Source organism: Euprymna scolopes, chromosome 1 (assembly GCF_053919585.1).
Source record: "Euprymna scolopes isolate OS-2025 chromosome 1, ASM5391958v1, whole genome shotgun sequence".
NCBI classification, from domain to species: Eukaryota; Metazoa; Mollusca; class Cephalopoda; order Sepiida; family Sepiolidae; genus Euprymna; species Euprymna scolopes.
In genome coordinates this window covers 169,978,739-169,995,233 of record NC_136482.1, presented here as the reverse complement: position 1 = coordinate 169,995,233, position 16,495 = coordinate 169,978,739, and the positions used below count along the sequence as shown (strand labels likewise).

Sequence of the window (16,495 nt, the reverse complement as noted above, 5' to 3'; positions counted from 1 at the left end):
AAAGTAAAAATTTACCGATTTTTCTAGATGTTTTAGCCGTGTCTAATAAACTTCCTCAGTAATATAACTTCGGACGAGAGTTTCCATTTTCGCAAATTAATTTATTAAATTGTTCCTATTTACTTGCCTCCCCACGAGGGCAGGGTTAGACATAAGGTCGATTTTTAATAGGGGGAAAATCCAGCTCCCTAAAACGGAGCACTCTGGATAGGAACAAAAATAAAAATTGTCTCAATCTAGAAGGATTTCTCCTCTACTAATCTGTCAGAAAAAGGTAAAGTGTAATATCAGAACAGATACTACACTTTGCTCTTAGCCAAAAGACCAAGTTGTTAGGTCCCAGTAGTACAAAATAGTTAACAAAGGCTCCTTTCCCATGTTAAAAACGGCTTTCTAAATAATAGCGTTATTATTTTAACAGTCAATAAACTGCAGAGCATTATTCAAAAAGCCATTCTTAACATGGAGAGAGGGACTTTGTTAACTATTCAATACTTTCACTTAAAATTAATTAAAATTAATAAATGAAAATCAGTACAAAACTTTGTCCAACCAGAAGAGTCAGCGATCGAAAACAGGAAGTCTTTACTAGTAGGAACTGAATCTAATCGAACACCGTTTGCTGCTGACTTTTAGTCGAGTACTCTTCTTTTTTTGCCAAGGGTCTATTTATAAATAAATGGAACATATAAATATGCAAGTAAGAAAATGATCATCAGCCACATCAATTTGCTTTAAAATAAAAAATGAAGATTGTATATACGGTCAGTAAAAATGTGCTCTAATGCAAAAAGAAGTTTTTATATTTTCCGCCGAGAAATCAAGGGAGATAATCGGCAAGGAACGCAGAAAGAGATGACGTCACAATATAAGAACACAATTTTTTTAGTCTTAGATCAACATAGTCTGCTCGTCCGCCATGTGTTCCGAATAATGAGAGATATATTACCTTATTGTTGACGATCCTTCCATTGCAGTCGCGGCGTTAAATGAATTTCAGTGAAAACAATTCAAGAACGTTCGTTACTATTTTATTAATAATTTTATTGTTCGTTTTTTTTTTAACACGCATTGAAGTTTGCGTGTAGGAACAACTGTTATTGTGTATGGTACGAACTTGACTTGAGTTGGGTTTTTTTTTCCGAATCAAACATCTTTTCTCAATAATACGAGGGTCGTTCCGAAAGTAAAGCTTCCTATTTTTTTAAACCCCTCAACAGTTGAAACCTACGGAGACGGGAGTGGTACCATTAAAACGAGGGACATTTTATGCTCTAGAAATTATCTTTCTACATAATCACCACCATTCTCAATGCGCTTTTACCAGTAATTCAATGACGCATCTTTGTTTCTGATGCACGTCCATGACAGATGTTGCTTTCTTGGAGTTTCACATCGTCAATATCTGCAACAGAGAGATAAAACCTTTCAGGTCATCAATCTATGAGTTCAGTCAAGTCATGATAATGAAATTTGCAATCTTTCTTTGATGTATTTGGACGGAGTAATCAATAGGGGCATTACTTTTGGAAAACTCCTCGTAGTAACGTTGTTTGCTGTTTGTAGATATAGAGTCGACAGATCAATTTTTTTAAATATGTCGTTTAAAGTAAAAGCAATATTACGTACTTGTCGTGTTAAAAATAGTAATAGGTAATCTCCAAAAATACCGTTAGGGCTTACAACATGGCCGCCAGAAGAGTCAACAAAAAACTGCGAATAAAATATATAAAACTCGTAATTTCTGTTTTTAAAGTGGGTTGTCAATTTTCTTTATGAAATATACTTCCAAAATAAACTATTACAGTCGTTTAAAACATAATAGAAGTATTATTTTTTATTTTTTAAAAACAATGTTTACAAAATGTAAACATTGTTTTTAAAAAATAAAAATTGCGAAAATTCATGAAGAAGAAAGTTATTCAGGTATTTTTTTAGATTAGGTCCACCCACCTCCACAATTTTCTTTTAAATGACACCCTTTATAGGTTTTCGACTATGCTGAATACGAAAATCGCATAGAAATTTTGCAGAAATAATTAGTTATCGAGATATAAAAAGTTGTATTATGCATTGTATTCTTTGGCGGCCATGTTTTTTTACCCGCGTGCAGTGTCATAGATGAGTAGATTTGTTTCTGGTACACGCGCGTAAAAACGATGGCCGCCAAAGAATACAATGCATAATACAACTTTTTATATCTCGATAACCACTTATTTCTGCAAAATTTCTATGCGATTTTCGTCAAGTCGTCATTTAAAAGAAAATTGTGGAGGTGGACCTAATCTGAAAATTTACCGTTATTTATAGTTGAAAATAATTTTTACGAAAAATTGGGTAAAATTGCATTTTCTTGAGCGTTATAAAGTAGACGATAAAGAGTTCACACACAGGGGACATCACTCTAAACGAATATTTTAGTTCATGGCGTGCAAATATTTGTAATCTATAGCGATAGACCTTTATTTTTACTAAAAACACAATAGCATGAATTTTTGTAATTTTTTTTTAATATATATTACCATTTTCGACATGACAGTTAAGTATTGTTGTTTAAAATGACATATTTAAAAAAATCGATTTGTCGGCTGTATTTTAACAAGTACCCTGAGCAGGGTTTCCCAAAGAGCTCCGTGAGTGAGGCTGAGAGGCTCCGGAAACCTTTTTTTTTTTTCTTTTTATCTTAAAGAGGACCAAATGCTTTATATGGAAAAATTAAATGGCTGCAGACATTTAATTATTGATCTTTTTTTTTCCTGAAAAGAGATTTGTATACATAACTAGTAGTTATGATAACTACAAGTGTAAAGAGTTTCAGGATGGTTCGTTGAAAAAAAAAAAAAAAAAAAAAAAAACTAAATTAACAAAAATCCAACAATTTTGGGTTATCAAAAACAAAAAATGATTGTAAACACGTAAATATAGTAAAATCACGAACACTGTTCGTGATTTTACTATATTTATATTACTGTGTTCGTCGAACAGGAACAACTAATGAACGAGTATAAGTTAAAATTTGGGCACTTTTACTACCGTGCTGAAATAATAACGTTATTATTTTGAAAGCATTCTTAACATGGGGAGGGAAGGGTGTTTTGTAACTATTCTGTGCTTCCACCTAACAATTTAATAATAAAAAAAAGGTTTGTATTACTGTACACATAGATTCGAAAAAGTTATCAAAAAAACAAATATATAACAAATAAATGTTATCAAAGACAAGTTTTCTACCAAACTGGATATATTTTTCGTGTTTTTATTCAATGTAACATGTTTATTCAGCTCGAAAAGCATACAATGTTTACCGATGTATTGGAAAATTCAAAATGGCGTCCAACTCTCTCTTTAACACGGTAAGTTCAGGAAAAGGTGTTATAAATAATAAACTAGACAAAATACTGTTAGAAATTCGCTCAATATATGTTACCGTGACATAAGTTGACAGCATATATTCGGCGGTTTTTTAATAGTATTTTGTCTACTTTATTATTTATAACACCTTTTCCCAAACTTACCGTGTTAAAGATAGAGTCGGGCGCCATTTTGAATTTTCCAATACATCGGTAAACACTGCATGTTTTTCGAGCTGAATAAACATGTTACATTGAATAAAAATACAAAAAATATAGCTAGTTTGGTAGAAAAGTAACTTATCTTACCTTTGATAACATTTATTTGTTATATATTTGTTTTTTGACAACTTTTTCGAATCTGTGTACAGTAATACACCCCCCCCCCAAAAAAAAAGAGATTTTTTTTTTTTTTTTTTTTTACATAGCCATCACCACATTATCAAGGCCAAGAGGCCACTCAAGGATAAGGGTTAAAGAGTGTACAGTAGAAATTGGACAATATAGTAATCATTAGTAATGAAAATTTGGTAAATTTGATAACTTATATGGAGCGGCTCACCAAGAACTTATTTACGTTAGACTTGAACACAACCATATTGTAGTCAGCCGGAAAGCAGGAAAACGGAAGACAATTCCACAGGCGTGCAGTTCTAAGAAAGAAGCTTTGTTCATGTAATCTACGTTTAGGTTTAGGCACAGATAAAGAGTGGGGGGAATTATTGATAGTGTTTACAGCTAGACGAGTGTTTCTTGTGAAAGTTTGGCGTGGGGGGACCATAGATTGAAGCTCAGTCGAGCACTTTCCATGAAAATAACGATACATCAGAGACAAACTCGCAACATCTCTTCTGTGAGATAGAGGTTGCAAGGAAGAGAAAAGGACATCTCCTACAAGGCTACGAAGTCTATTTTGAACTCTATCAAGGCAGGACAAGTCCTTTCTAGCAGCTCCTGCCCAGATGTGGCAACAGTATTCCATCCTTGGACGTACCTGGCTCTTATATAGATAGAGAATAGCATCAGCAGTGAGATATCTACCGGATCGATAGAAAGATCCCACCATTTTTCCAGCGGCCTTGGCAACAGATTTGATGTACGTGTTCCATTTAAGATCAGGAGTAATGGTCAAGCCAAGAAGCTTGTCAAAACTTGAGGCCTCCTGAAGACGAGAGCCATTCATTTCAATTGATGCCAGATGTGGATCAGAATGTTGATGATGTAAAGAGAGAAGCTTGGTTTTAGATGCATTAAAAGTAACCAGCCACTCCTTACCTCATTGTACTACGTGCTCAAGATCAGAGGAGAGAGAATTGGAGAGAACTTGGTCGTTTACTGTCTTAGATGTGCTACCATAAATGGTAGTGTCGTCAGCATAAATGTCTACAAATGATGTAAGGATGTGATTTGGAAGATCATTAATGTAGATCAGGAAAAGAGTTGGGCCCAGGGAAACTTGAATTTAACCCGAAAAAACTATTTAAAAACTCTAGCAACAGTACATAAGCACGAAATTTGAAATTACTGTTTTTGGGTAGATTAAAAATTTTTTTCCAAAAACAACTATATAAAAAAATAAATTTTATTAAAAGCAAGATAAGTTACTTTTCTACCTAACGGGATAATCTTTTAGTGTTTTTATTTAATGTAACATGTTTGTTCAGCTCGAAAAACAGTGTTTATCGATGTATTGGAAAAATACAAATGGCGGCGGACTGTGTTGAACACGTTAAGTTTGTGAAAATAAGTTAAAACTAAAAACTATACAAAATACTGTTAGGAACTCACACAATATATGTTACTGTGACATAGGCTAACATATTCGTAGGATTTTTTGCAGTATTTTGTATAGTTTTTTTAGTTTTAACTCATTTTCCAAAACTTAACGTGTTCAACACAGAGTTCGCCGCCATTTGTATTTTTCAAATATATTGGTAAATATTATGTGTTCTTCGAGCCGGGTGAACATTTTACATTTAATATAAACACTAAAAAAATTATCCAGTTCAGTAGAAAAGTGATTTATCTTGCCTTTGATAACATTTGTTATATATTTGTTTTTTTGACAACTTTTTTGAATCTATGTGTATATAAACCCCTGTTTTTTTTTCATATTTATTTTAGAAACTGGCGCGGTGCCCGGCATTGACCGGATGTTTGGAGGTGGAAACTAAAGAATATGCAAAGTAATAACCCCCTGTTTTAATATATTAAAAACAAAAAAAAATAAAAACGATGTTAAAACTTCTTATAAAAATCGGAAAAACAAAAACAAAAAAAAACACAGCGAAGATGATGGGGGGAGGTGGACCCAACGTGTAAGCGAACGATGTTAAACTTCATAAAAAACTCAGAAAAACAAAAAAAACAGCGAACGTGATGGAAAAAAAAAACAAAAAAACCCTGTTTCAATATTAAAACTTAAAAAAAAATCGAAAAAAAAAATAGTAACAATATTATATCACCATTCGAACTTGCAACTTTAAGATAATGACGCCAGTCCTTTACCCACTGAGCTAAGAGTACGTCAGCAAAATTGGGTTGGTTTTTATAAACTTTAAACTAATTCAAGAAAAACCTTTTTTGCGTATGCGTATTTGGTTATCTTGTCATGAAGGAACGATTTTTTGCTACCCCTCCCTGTAAAGTATCCCATTGAGGGTGAAGAAAGTAATGTTTTTAGCCAATTTTTCGATATTTGCCGTCCGAAGGTTCGAGCTTCAAAATGATACCGATTTCGTGAAAATCCATCGCCTGTGTGGAAAGTTTTTGCGAGACACACACGCATTTTGCATTTTATATATATAGATTATCTTGTTAGTGCGCCGTGAAAAACCTTTGCCCTGCTTAGAGGTTCCATGGTTTTCTGAAGTTTGAGAAACCCTGTTATATAGCAGTTCATGCATGTTAATGAGTCTAACGATTTTTAACAAATACAGCATAATAGAGAAAAATAACGAAATAGTCAACAAATAACTTAAAAAAAAAAAGAAAAACAGTAAAAAAATGTTTCAATTTTCCAGAATAGCGAACAAAGCAAAAAAAAAAAGGGGGGTTGAAAAAATAAATGCACAATAAATAAATGTTACCAAAGGCAAGATAAGTTACTTTTCTATCTACCTGAATAAGTTTTTTTTTGTAAGTTTGAACTTATTTTAAAGTGTTTTGTACTTAAAAATAAAGGTAGTGTAAAGTGTGTTGTGTTGAGTTAAAATGAAAAACGAAATGGTTGTCTCATGCAAGCCTCTATATTCGCTCAAAAATCGAAAATTAAACAAAATTCTGATAGTCTATGATAGAAACGCATCCACGTGTGAAAATGTAATAGGTTAAAATTAAGTTCCATACATCTTTGTTTACATTTACGTCAGCTGATATTTGCGCTTGATGACTAATGCTCTGGAACAGTCACTTCTGATGAATGTTTACCAGTTTTAAAATATTCTGGGTGTTTATGCACTTATGTTACCATGCTATTTTTTAAAAATAGTATTTCCAAGTTAAATTAAAGTTTTACATATCTTTTTTTATTAAATTGTTAAGTGAAAGTACAGAGTAATTAAAAAAACACCCTCTCATTTCCATGTTAATAATGGCTTTCTAAATGTTATTATTTCAGCACCGTAACTTAAGTACCTAAGTTCCATATTTTGTTATTTTGAAAGTTCATTTGCATATTTTAAAACAAGTAAGCATTAATCAGAAGTGACTTTTCCGGGGCGTTCATCGTCAAACACGAATATCAGCTGACATGAACGTAAGCAAAGACAGACGAACTTAATTTAAACAATTACATGTTTTATTTTTGTGTAATCTTCGACTTTTGAGTTCTAAATCGATGTAATTGAAGTTTCATTTTTTCCCAGTTCATTAATTGTAGATTAACACCTCGGCACCCCCCCCCTCTTCTGCAAAGAGATTCTATTTTTAGGTAAATATGTGTGGACACCTTGAAAAATTTGTATGCATGGAGCACATGAGATTAATTAGTCTGTACTGAGATACAGAAAACTGATCACTGGTATTTTTAAATATTGAGCAAACTAACGAAATTGGCACTTATTTGATATAAGAACAGAAATCGAAATATTGAATTTTAATTAAAACCGATGATATCTACTTATTTGTAATGTTGGAATTAGTAAAATATCCCAAAATTACAAAAAAATATAAAGTAGAAAATTAATTATTAATGAAAATAGTTTTTGAAGAAAAATTGCAAGTTGTACTTGAATAATAACCAGAATAAATAAGGGAGGTAATTGAAGTCTGTCTTTTTACTGTTTCCCTAACAATGATGGTGGTCAATCGATTGTGAACTCTTGACAGTATGTGTTCTATGTGATGTAGTGATGTTCTATGTGATGTATGATGTGTTCTATGTGATGTAGTGATGTTCTATGTGACAGTATGTGTTCTATGTGATGTATGATGTTCTATGTGATGTTAACTTATTGCAACATGACTATTTAAGTAGATAACATTGGTTTTTAATAGAAATTAGATTTTGTGGCTTTCGATTCATGTTCTTATACCAAAGAAGCACCACAAAATTATCCCAAAAGATGGAAAGTATTTCTATTGAATCAGTGATTGATTAACCATATAAGGATAAAAGAAACTTCTGACAACAAATTCTTAAGCACAATAACTCAGATACTCAACAAGATGTTTTTTACATTGAGAGTAAATTTGGAAGTTTATAGTTGTCTCCCTTGTTTTGTTATAATGGACCTCAGGGTTCGCACACTCTTGAAAGGTACTTGAATTTTCACTTTTCACCATAAAATGGCCTTATTTCTATTATTACCTTGAAAAATCCATGGAAAACGTCTTGAAAATGCCCTGAAGAGACCTTGAAAATCGTATTCTTTATGCCCAATAAAAATTTGTGTTGCAATATTAAAAATAAAATCAAAATAAATGCTATTAAATTATTTTTTAAGTATTAATAAAATATTTTTTTAAATATTGAATATAAAATCGAAATACAATGTTCTGAAATTGCATCATATTATTGTGGATACAAGAGTTGCGTCCCTTTCTCAGGAAACTACCTGATGTTTTTCATATATCGGGTAGTTTCATGCTAAAATAACATCTTATATCCACAGTATCAGAAATTCAAAATTTAAAAGTAAAATGAACACAGTGTAGTTCAATCTACAATGGGGAAAATAACTTAAATGTTGAGACATTATGTTGAACAAAGATGGCGGCAGTAAATCAAATCGGCGAAGAATTGATGTAGTCACGATTTCAAGTGTTAAGTAATCCCTAGTAACAATAATGGTGGTGAAGAATCAATGCAGTCCCGATCTTGAATTGTTTTGAGACGGAGGCTGACGCGACGGCGAACTGATTGAATCCAAAATTTGATATTTTTTTCTGATTCGTTGATTATTATAACTGTGGTTATAAAAACGATCCTCGAAATCATTGGAGTTATACCCTCATTAAAGTCAAAAATATTTTAACAATAATATTTAATCGCGCTTAGTCAAATATAAGTGAGTTGGGAATGTAAACAGACATTGTTTTGTATGTAAATGAAAATGACTGTTGTTAAGTTTTTTTGGTTTATTATATCATTGTTTTTACATTAAATTTTTTGAAAAACTTTCATTTTGTCTGGAGAAGGCCTTGAAAAACTTTAAAAAGCCTCGAAAAGTCCTTGAAAATGTACATTGAAAATCTGTACAAATCCTGGGACCCTATTCTGAACAATTACCAACTAATATTTAGCAAATGATCCAGCTTTAATTGACTCCCAGCATTTAGTAAAAGACTTGATCTGGTAAACATTAAACAGTTTTTAAGAATTTGGGAAAGAAAATATAAATATTTATATACATTGTATAAAATCAGACATAAACAGACCTGTTTATTTTATATTTGTTTTCATTATCGCAAATAAAATCAAATATCCAAAGAGAAAGGTACAGAATCTGAGTAAAACCATACTTTATAGTCACCACTTAAATGAAGCCATTTTTTTCTTTAGGTACTTATCTAAATGTTCAACCCTAACTTCAACCTCAACCCCAACTGCAGCCCCAGCCCTAAAGAGAACTCTTCAAAGATTAAAGGTAAGAAAAAAATCATTTTTCTTAAAGGTGTTCTTACACACCAAATCTTAAGTTTTGCAGTTATCTTTCCTTGGTTTAAAAATAATTTTCCTAAGAAACTAAACTAAATGTTTTTATTTGGATCATAGTGAGATTGTTGTAAATATAAATGCATTAATTTGCATATGAATGAATTGGCTGCGTTAAGAAGAACAAATTGGGGAGAACCGTGGGTCGAGTGTTTGGCATTGAAGGGAACACACTAAATTTCATGTTGTGGAAGTGTGTCAATTTTTCTTTTTCTGTTTAGATTACCATTTTACCTTATTTATATTTCAAGTTGGTTTAAACTAGATTGATTACACTTTTTCGACTTCTGATTTATCTTGTAAAGGATCAGATCATCGTCATCCATCATCATCACTTTTGGTTTCATGTCCATTTTACATGATGGCATGCATTTGGATGGCTTTAAAAAATTGACTTCTAAACTAACCTATTGCTGGTTAAGTCTTTATTTATCACCTTTTCTTTTGAGTCCATTTTTATCAATTCCTCCCATATTTTCCTTAGCCATTCCCTATGAACTGGACCTGCTACCTCAACTGTTCTATACCTACAGACACAAGAACTTTCATTCAGTCTTTCAATGTGGCCATACTATGAAAGTCCTCTGTTCTGCACAGATCTCTCTATACTGATCAGAAAAAAAAAATCAACAATCCTATATAATATTTAAATGCTTATATCTTTGGTTCTATGGGATGAAACTACATGAAATTTTGCAGGCTTTTTGAAGATTATAATACTATTCTATGGTTAAAATTTGATGACAATTGGTAAAAAAAAGAACCTACATTTTCAAATCAGTAAAGTATGCCCATCGTGTCCTGGCTGGCCAGCTTCAGTTTTGCTAATCTGGAATGAATTTTACTTAGGTTTTTTTTTTTTTTTTTTTTGCTTAGTTGTCTTCCCTGTGGCTATGCAAGGCCACTAATAACTAAATTTATTTCAAGTATAAAATCTCTATTAACTTTTGATTAAATTAAATTCTGCATTTTTATTTTTAAAAGATTAAAAAAAATTATTTGTAGTGTACCATGTGATCAAATTAAATTCGAATGTTTTAAAAGAAAATTATTTTTTATTAACCGAAAAATGTGACTTCTGTTTGTTTTTAACTTTTTATGAAAATAAATAGAATCTCTACAAACATACATGTGACATTTGTTCAAATTTAGTGATACTATCTTTGCACAACGTCATTTTATTTCAATAGACGTAATTGTGTTTGTGTATACATAGTAAGAGTTTTTCAGCATTCACCCATGGGCCGGCTCCATCTAGAGGTGTGAATAGTTTCTTCTACTACAACATTGAATTCATATTTACTAGAAGAACCCGTGGAAATTCCATGGTAGTTAAAAATTTAAAAGCACATTATAAATAAAATGTATAAAAAATAAAATAAAACAAATAATGATGAATTTAAAACAATTTTTTAACATTCTTTTTCACCTTTTAAAGCTAAAAAGAATCAACTTAAAATATTTAGATTTTTTTCAATGAAAATTCAACAGACAGCACTTTTTTTTTTCTGAATAATGTTTTGTATATAATTTATAGAGAATCAGATGTCAATTCACTTACACATTTTTTTTTATATTATAAAAAGAACTTAGTCTCTTCTGAAGATGACTTTTTTTTAATTATAAAATAAAATAGCTAATTTGAAACCGTTAACAGACAGCCATGTTTCTTTTTGTTTTTTTAATTTTTGAAGAGGAAATGGTTTTAATGATTTATAACTGATAGAGAGCCACTATAAAGGGAGGTAATTCGTCTGAATGTACAGACAAGTAAATTAATATTTAGATATTTTAAACCACACTTTTGTTTTTGTATGGTTTTTGTGCCTTATAAATTTATTTCTTGTCATTTGATTATTTTTGTTTACTTATTCAGCCCCTTCACTGATTGGCCCCTCTGGGGGAGAAACAGAAGAAGAGAAGGTTTCCATTGGTAGCAAGCTATTTCTAAAATCTCCAAATTCTGATAAAATCACTGAAAATGGTTATGGTACAGGTAGCTTATTTGCACCAACAACAAACGCCATGTTAGATGAAGAGATGGTCTCGGTGAAAATCGAGGAAACTGAAAATTTCACTGATGGTTCAAACTCAGGCAAGCAATTGGAGAAGGAAGCAGAAAAACCAAAATGTGAACCGCTTCCAAAAGTTGCCTCGAAAATCAGTGAAATTCTTCAAAAGAGGCCACTAATGGCACCAACAGCAGGGAAACGATTGTATCCGCAATCCCTCCCGTTTCCAGAGGTAAGGACATTTTACAAATTGAGGAGGTGAGTTTGTGACAAATTAAATAGAAATCTACTTTTTGAGTGGATTTAAACTGATTGCTGTCAACATTGCCTCCATTTTTGTTCACTTATTTGTCCGAAATGGGTCTCTGTCCCTCTCTTTCTCACTCATAAACTCTTTAGCATAGACAGCAGTTCTTTAAAACTTGAAAATGTAATTTGCTTGTTTTATTAATTATATACAAGTTAAGACATGACAAATGCTCCTGCCAATTTTCTATTCATGTGATATCTTGACACATCATTTGAGCAACCAGAGATTCTTAGGTCAAGAACAACAAGAAGGAACTGATTTTTTATTTAGACAGGCTGGCATATTGTTTTTTTTTTTTTTTTTTTTTTTTTTTTTTATACACTAAAAATCTTTGTAAAAAAAATAAACAAGTTTTATTTTTTTATTCATTTCAAACAGATGGGTCGAAATTTGGAGGAATTAAATAATTTGCTGATATATTTACTTTTCATTGTCATGTTTTAGGTAAATATTTTCTATGAAAAATAAAAAAAGAAAAACGTTTATGAATTTAATAAAAAGTAAATTCCTCTTAAGTCTAAAAAAAATTTGTGAATGTTTTATAAAGATTTTTAGCCAAAAATGACAGCAAAAAAAACAGCAAGAGTCATCTGTTGTCTTCATTTGCTGTTTCTTAATTTGTTTGGTTAAATCTAAAAATTCAATACTCAAAAGTTAAGATGCCAGAAGTGGACTCGGTTTACCCAAATATGGAATGGAATAGAAGTCACTAAACATGACACAAAATATGAAACCATATGGAAATAATTTATTTAAAAATATTTTAGTTTTAACACTTCTTGTGTTATTGTGAAACAAAAAAAAAAAAACTTTTATTTTTTTATATTTTTATAAATAGTTTTTTTTTAACATTTGTGTTATCACAAAAAAAAAAACTAATGAGAATTTTTATTGTTTAGATTTCTGTAAATAGTGTCTTTTTGAAATAATATATTTATGCCTTTCACAAGTCTTATCACAGAATTTTGTCATAAATAATGTATGAAAGTTTTTTATTAACACTTCTTATGGATATATTTTAAATATTTAAAAAAATATTTATAGAAATGTAAAAAACAAAAGTTTATTTTTTTTTTATTGTTTCATGATAAAACAAGTGGTTATATATGGTTTCGTATTTCGTTTCATGCTTAGTAACTTCCGTTCCATGTTTAGGTAACCAGTCTACTTCCAGTGTCTTAACTTTGAGTACTGAATATTTGGACTTAACCATTTGTTGTGCCTTTATTTGTTGTATGTAAATATCACATGAATAGAGAATCAACAGGAGCAGTTGTCGTACATTTGTCGTGCTTTAATATGTTCTATGTAAATAGTAAAACCGTAATTTGCATTAAAGAATAATGATTGGATTATAAGTTTCCTAGGACTTCAAATTATTTTCAATATTTTTGTAGAAACTTAGACTCTCCAATAAGTCCCACACTGTCAACCAAGCTCCAACCCCTGTCCCATCACAGCAATGTTGCATCTGTGCTTATTTTACTAGTACTTTAATGGAATTTGTGCTGACAAACTCATAGCACTGGTGACCTCTCGATATAAATACCCCTGACTAACCCGAAAAGTGGCAAAGTCTTACCTCTTCACTGTAGATGCCAGAGAACCTTCTACTCTGAAAGTTTCTTTCCTTAAACTGCTAGGCTTTGGAATTCCTCCTTGTTTCCTGCTTTCCTGACTGTACTAACATGTAGAAATTTAATTTAATTGACGTTTTGCTGCTTACCCCCCCCCCCATTTAGGATTGTCCCTATAAATATGGTCCTTAATTCAAAGTAACCCCTTATATGTCAATGGCAATTTGCCATGTTTGGGTGAGTAAAAACAGAAAATACAAAAACAAAAACAACTAATTTAGGAAGAAGGTAGGAAGTATATAATGTTTTATCAAATAAAACTTTTATGTTCTCCTTTCCTTTCACTCGCCAATTCCCTTCCTTATTTTTTATCTACTCAAACTCAAAATAAAATCATTTAAGATAAAGATCCGTCAGGTCAGTCTGTCTATGCTTAAATTATTTATAAAGTTTCCATTTTCTTTGCCTTACTAAAATTTTTTATTCAAATGTACTTTACACAATTCTAAGTCCTTTTCTTTTCATTAGTCTTGTCGGTGTTTATGCATTATAAATAGATTTCTAAAAAATTTAAGAAAATGCATTTCAAGTAAAAAAAAAAAAAAAAAAAAAAAAAAGCATATGCTTACTTGTCATGTCGAAATTGGTAAAAATTAAAAAGATCACGAAAAATGATTGAGTAGAAAAATAATTATAAGTAAAAATAAATTTTATCGAATAACAAAGTTTTTAAACAAAAATAAATTTCTTCTATTACGGGGAAATAAGTCAGTTTTGTTATATGGAATTCGGTATGACAAACTGACTTATCTCCCTTGTTTTCCATGATTTCAAATAAGAAAATGGATTGATAATATATATTTTATTTTTGCTTGTAGTTATTGTTGTACTCCATCATTTTTCATAATTTTTCGAAGAATACTGCGAAAGTCCACCGCAGTAGTAGAGTGTTAGCCAATCACAGCTCCAGCAATGAACCCCATTGAAATGAAGTTCCAGGATGAGCTCCGTATTCTTTTTCACTGTTCTGAGCCAAGTTGTCTATGTCATTTTTTTTTTTTTTCAACCCTGAATAGAGGTTGGTTTGTGAATGAAATCCTCTAGGTGACAACAAAGAGTTTGACTGAACCAGTGAAGACATCTCAAAAGGAAATCTTGCTGTAGAAAGAATATGTTGCAGCAGGAATGAACAGTGGCATTTGAGATGAACTGGTGCCAGCGAATACAAAGGATGCAACGTTAGCAGTAATGATCGAAGACCTACAGCTTTTGAAGGTCACTTGCTCTCATTGCTCATGTTTAACAGACGTGCTGTGAACATTCAGCCTTCCTCTTTGTTTGAGAGGAAAGCTACATCTAATTTTATAATAAAATATGCAAGTATATCAAAACATAATTAATGTGTATTGGTATTTATCTGCCCTCATATAAGAGTAGACCTGCCTCTCACCTTTGGAAGACGTAGCAGAAAGCCAGTGGACAAGAAGTGTGTGCTCTCTCTAGCTCACAAAAATTCCAGAGCATCCTCGTTAAGGATTAACAATAAACTAACCTCTTCTCAAAGAGAGAAGGTAAAGCCTGGGAGAGTAGACCTTCTAGAACTCTACAGAACCATACCTCAGCATGACAGAAGCAAATTCACAAACTCAAAAATGACTCAAATACTGTCAGACCGATTGTCAAGGATATATATGTTATGAGCAACATCAACTCTATAAAGGAGAGCTTATCCAAGCTTCTTATTATATGTGACAGGCATGCGCAGAAGTATGCGAGAATGGTGTGTACATGCTTTCACCAGACACCCCTTGAAATACCAGAATGTATTCACTCAAGTGCTATATAAAGACAACACCCAAATCATTTGGGAGTAACTTTGCAGATTGCTCTTAGATCATGTCAGCATTCATAATTATCAACGTTTATTGTTTGAGTCCTTGTTAGCAAATGTTCTGGTCCAAGTCAAAAGTTTCTTGCTTTTATTGACACACTAGCAGGGCTACCCAGAATTTCTTAGAGCAAAAGTGTAACATATTTACATTGAAACTTCTCTCTGCCTCTCTCTATCTGTCTCTCTTTTTTTCTTTTCCCCTTCACCCTTTTATTTCTTCCTCTTCCCACTTCTCCCTTTCTCCTGTGCCCACTTTGTTCCTTTTTAGTTGAGCACATACATAGACAACATCCTTCATATAATAGATTGCCCTAACAATGAGTCAGTATTTTCTTTTCAAATTAATACATAATAACACTGAAAAACCGACCATCCTTGACAAAACTTGGCCCAGTTACCCCACCCCCACCTACCAAAAGAAGATCAATAATTTTTTTTCTAAATTGTAGATTATACATCCAGAGTAATGTTGATCAAGAATATGCCAACTTTTTGGGTCTTTTTTTTTTTTTTTTTTTTTTTTTGTAGATTTTGACTTTTAGCTGGATATACAAACACAGACAGACAGACAGACAACTACCTTTTATATAATAGACTAGCAGGGGATAGGTGGCTTTGCTTGGTTGTAAAATACAGTTAAATATCACATTAGAGTCGATTAAAAATAAACGGGACTTGGGTGCCATCTTATGTTATTAATAGTAAAAAAAAAATGCTGCATGGTGGGTGTGTGTAATAAAGTTCAGAATTTAAAAAAAGAAAACATTATTAAAAGAAAAAAATGCTGTGTGCTGGGCGCAAACTTGCAAAAGTGAAGTTCGTAAGTAAACACGCTATAGATTGGACTAAGATGTCACTGATGTGATCACATTGCAAATTTAGCTTTTTAAAGTGAAACAAAGAATCGACCGCTTTTAACAAACTGCATGGAAATGAAGATTTTTACTTCACCTCTCCCTCATTCAAACAAAACAACATTTCTACATGAAATAATTGACGATTTTTTCCTAATTTTTCAATATTATGTGTCTGAGAGATTGCCCTTTTTCAAATGCTATAAGGTTCATGCCAGTTTGATGTTTTTAGTGAACACACTAATACACAAACATACAGATGATTGAAACTTATATAATAGATTACACATAATGTAAAATGTTATGTATGAAGGTTATATTTTAAACATTTTTTAAGAAGTTTA

General features: G+C 31.6%; 1 protein-coding gene across 4 annotated transcripts in view; it reads left to right on the top strand.

Annotated features, from left to right (window-relative positions):
- Window positions 1–860: 860 nt before the first annotated feature.
- LOC145277191 (actin-related protein 8-like) overlaps window positions 861–16,495 on the top strand; it is a 59,446-nt gene continuing 43,811 nt past the window's right edge. The window contains exons 1-4 of one of the 4 annotated variants that reach the window (XM_080128777.1): window positions 880–1,018; window positions 5,475–5,536; window positions 9,355–9,439; window positions 11,384–11,751. In XM_080128777.1, the coding sequence (XP_079984903.1) occupies window positions 9,367–9,439; window positions 11,384–11,751 (441 nt within the window). In that variant the 5' untranslated portion in view covers window positions 880–1,018; window positions 5,475–5,536; window positions 9,355–9,366. Of the gene's footprint in view, window positions 1,110–5,474; window positions 5,537–9,354; window positions 9,440–11,383; window positions 11,752–16,495 lie in introns of all 4 variants that reach the window. The other 3 variants (XM_080128776.1, XM_080128778.1, XM_080128779.1) reach the window with 3 other exon arrangements.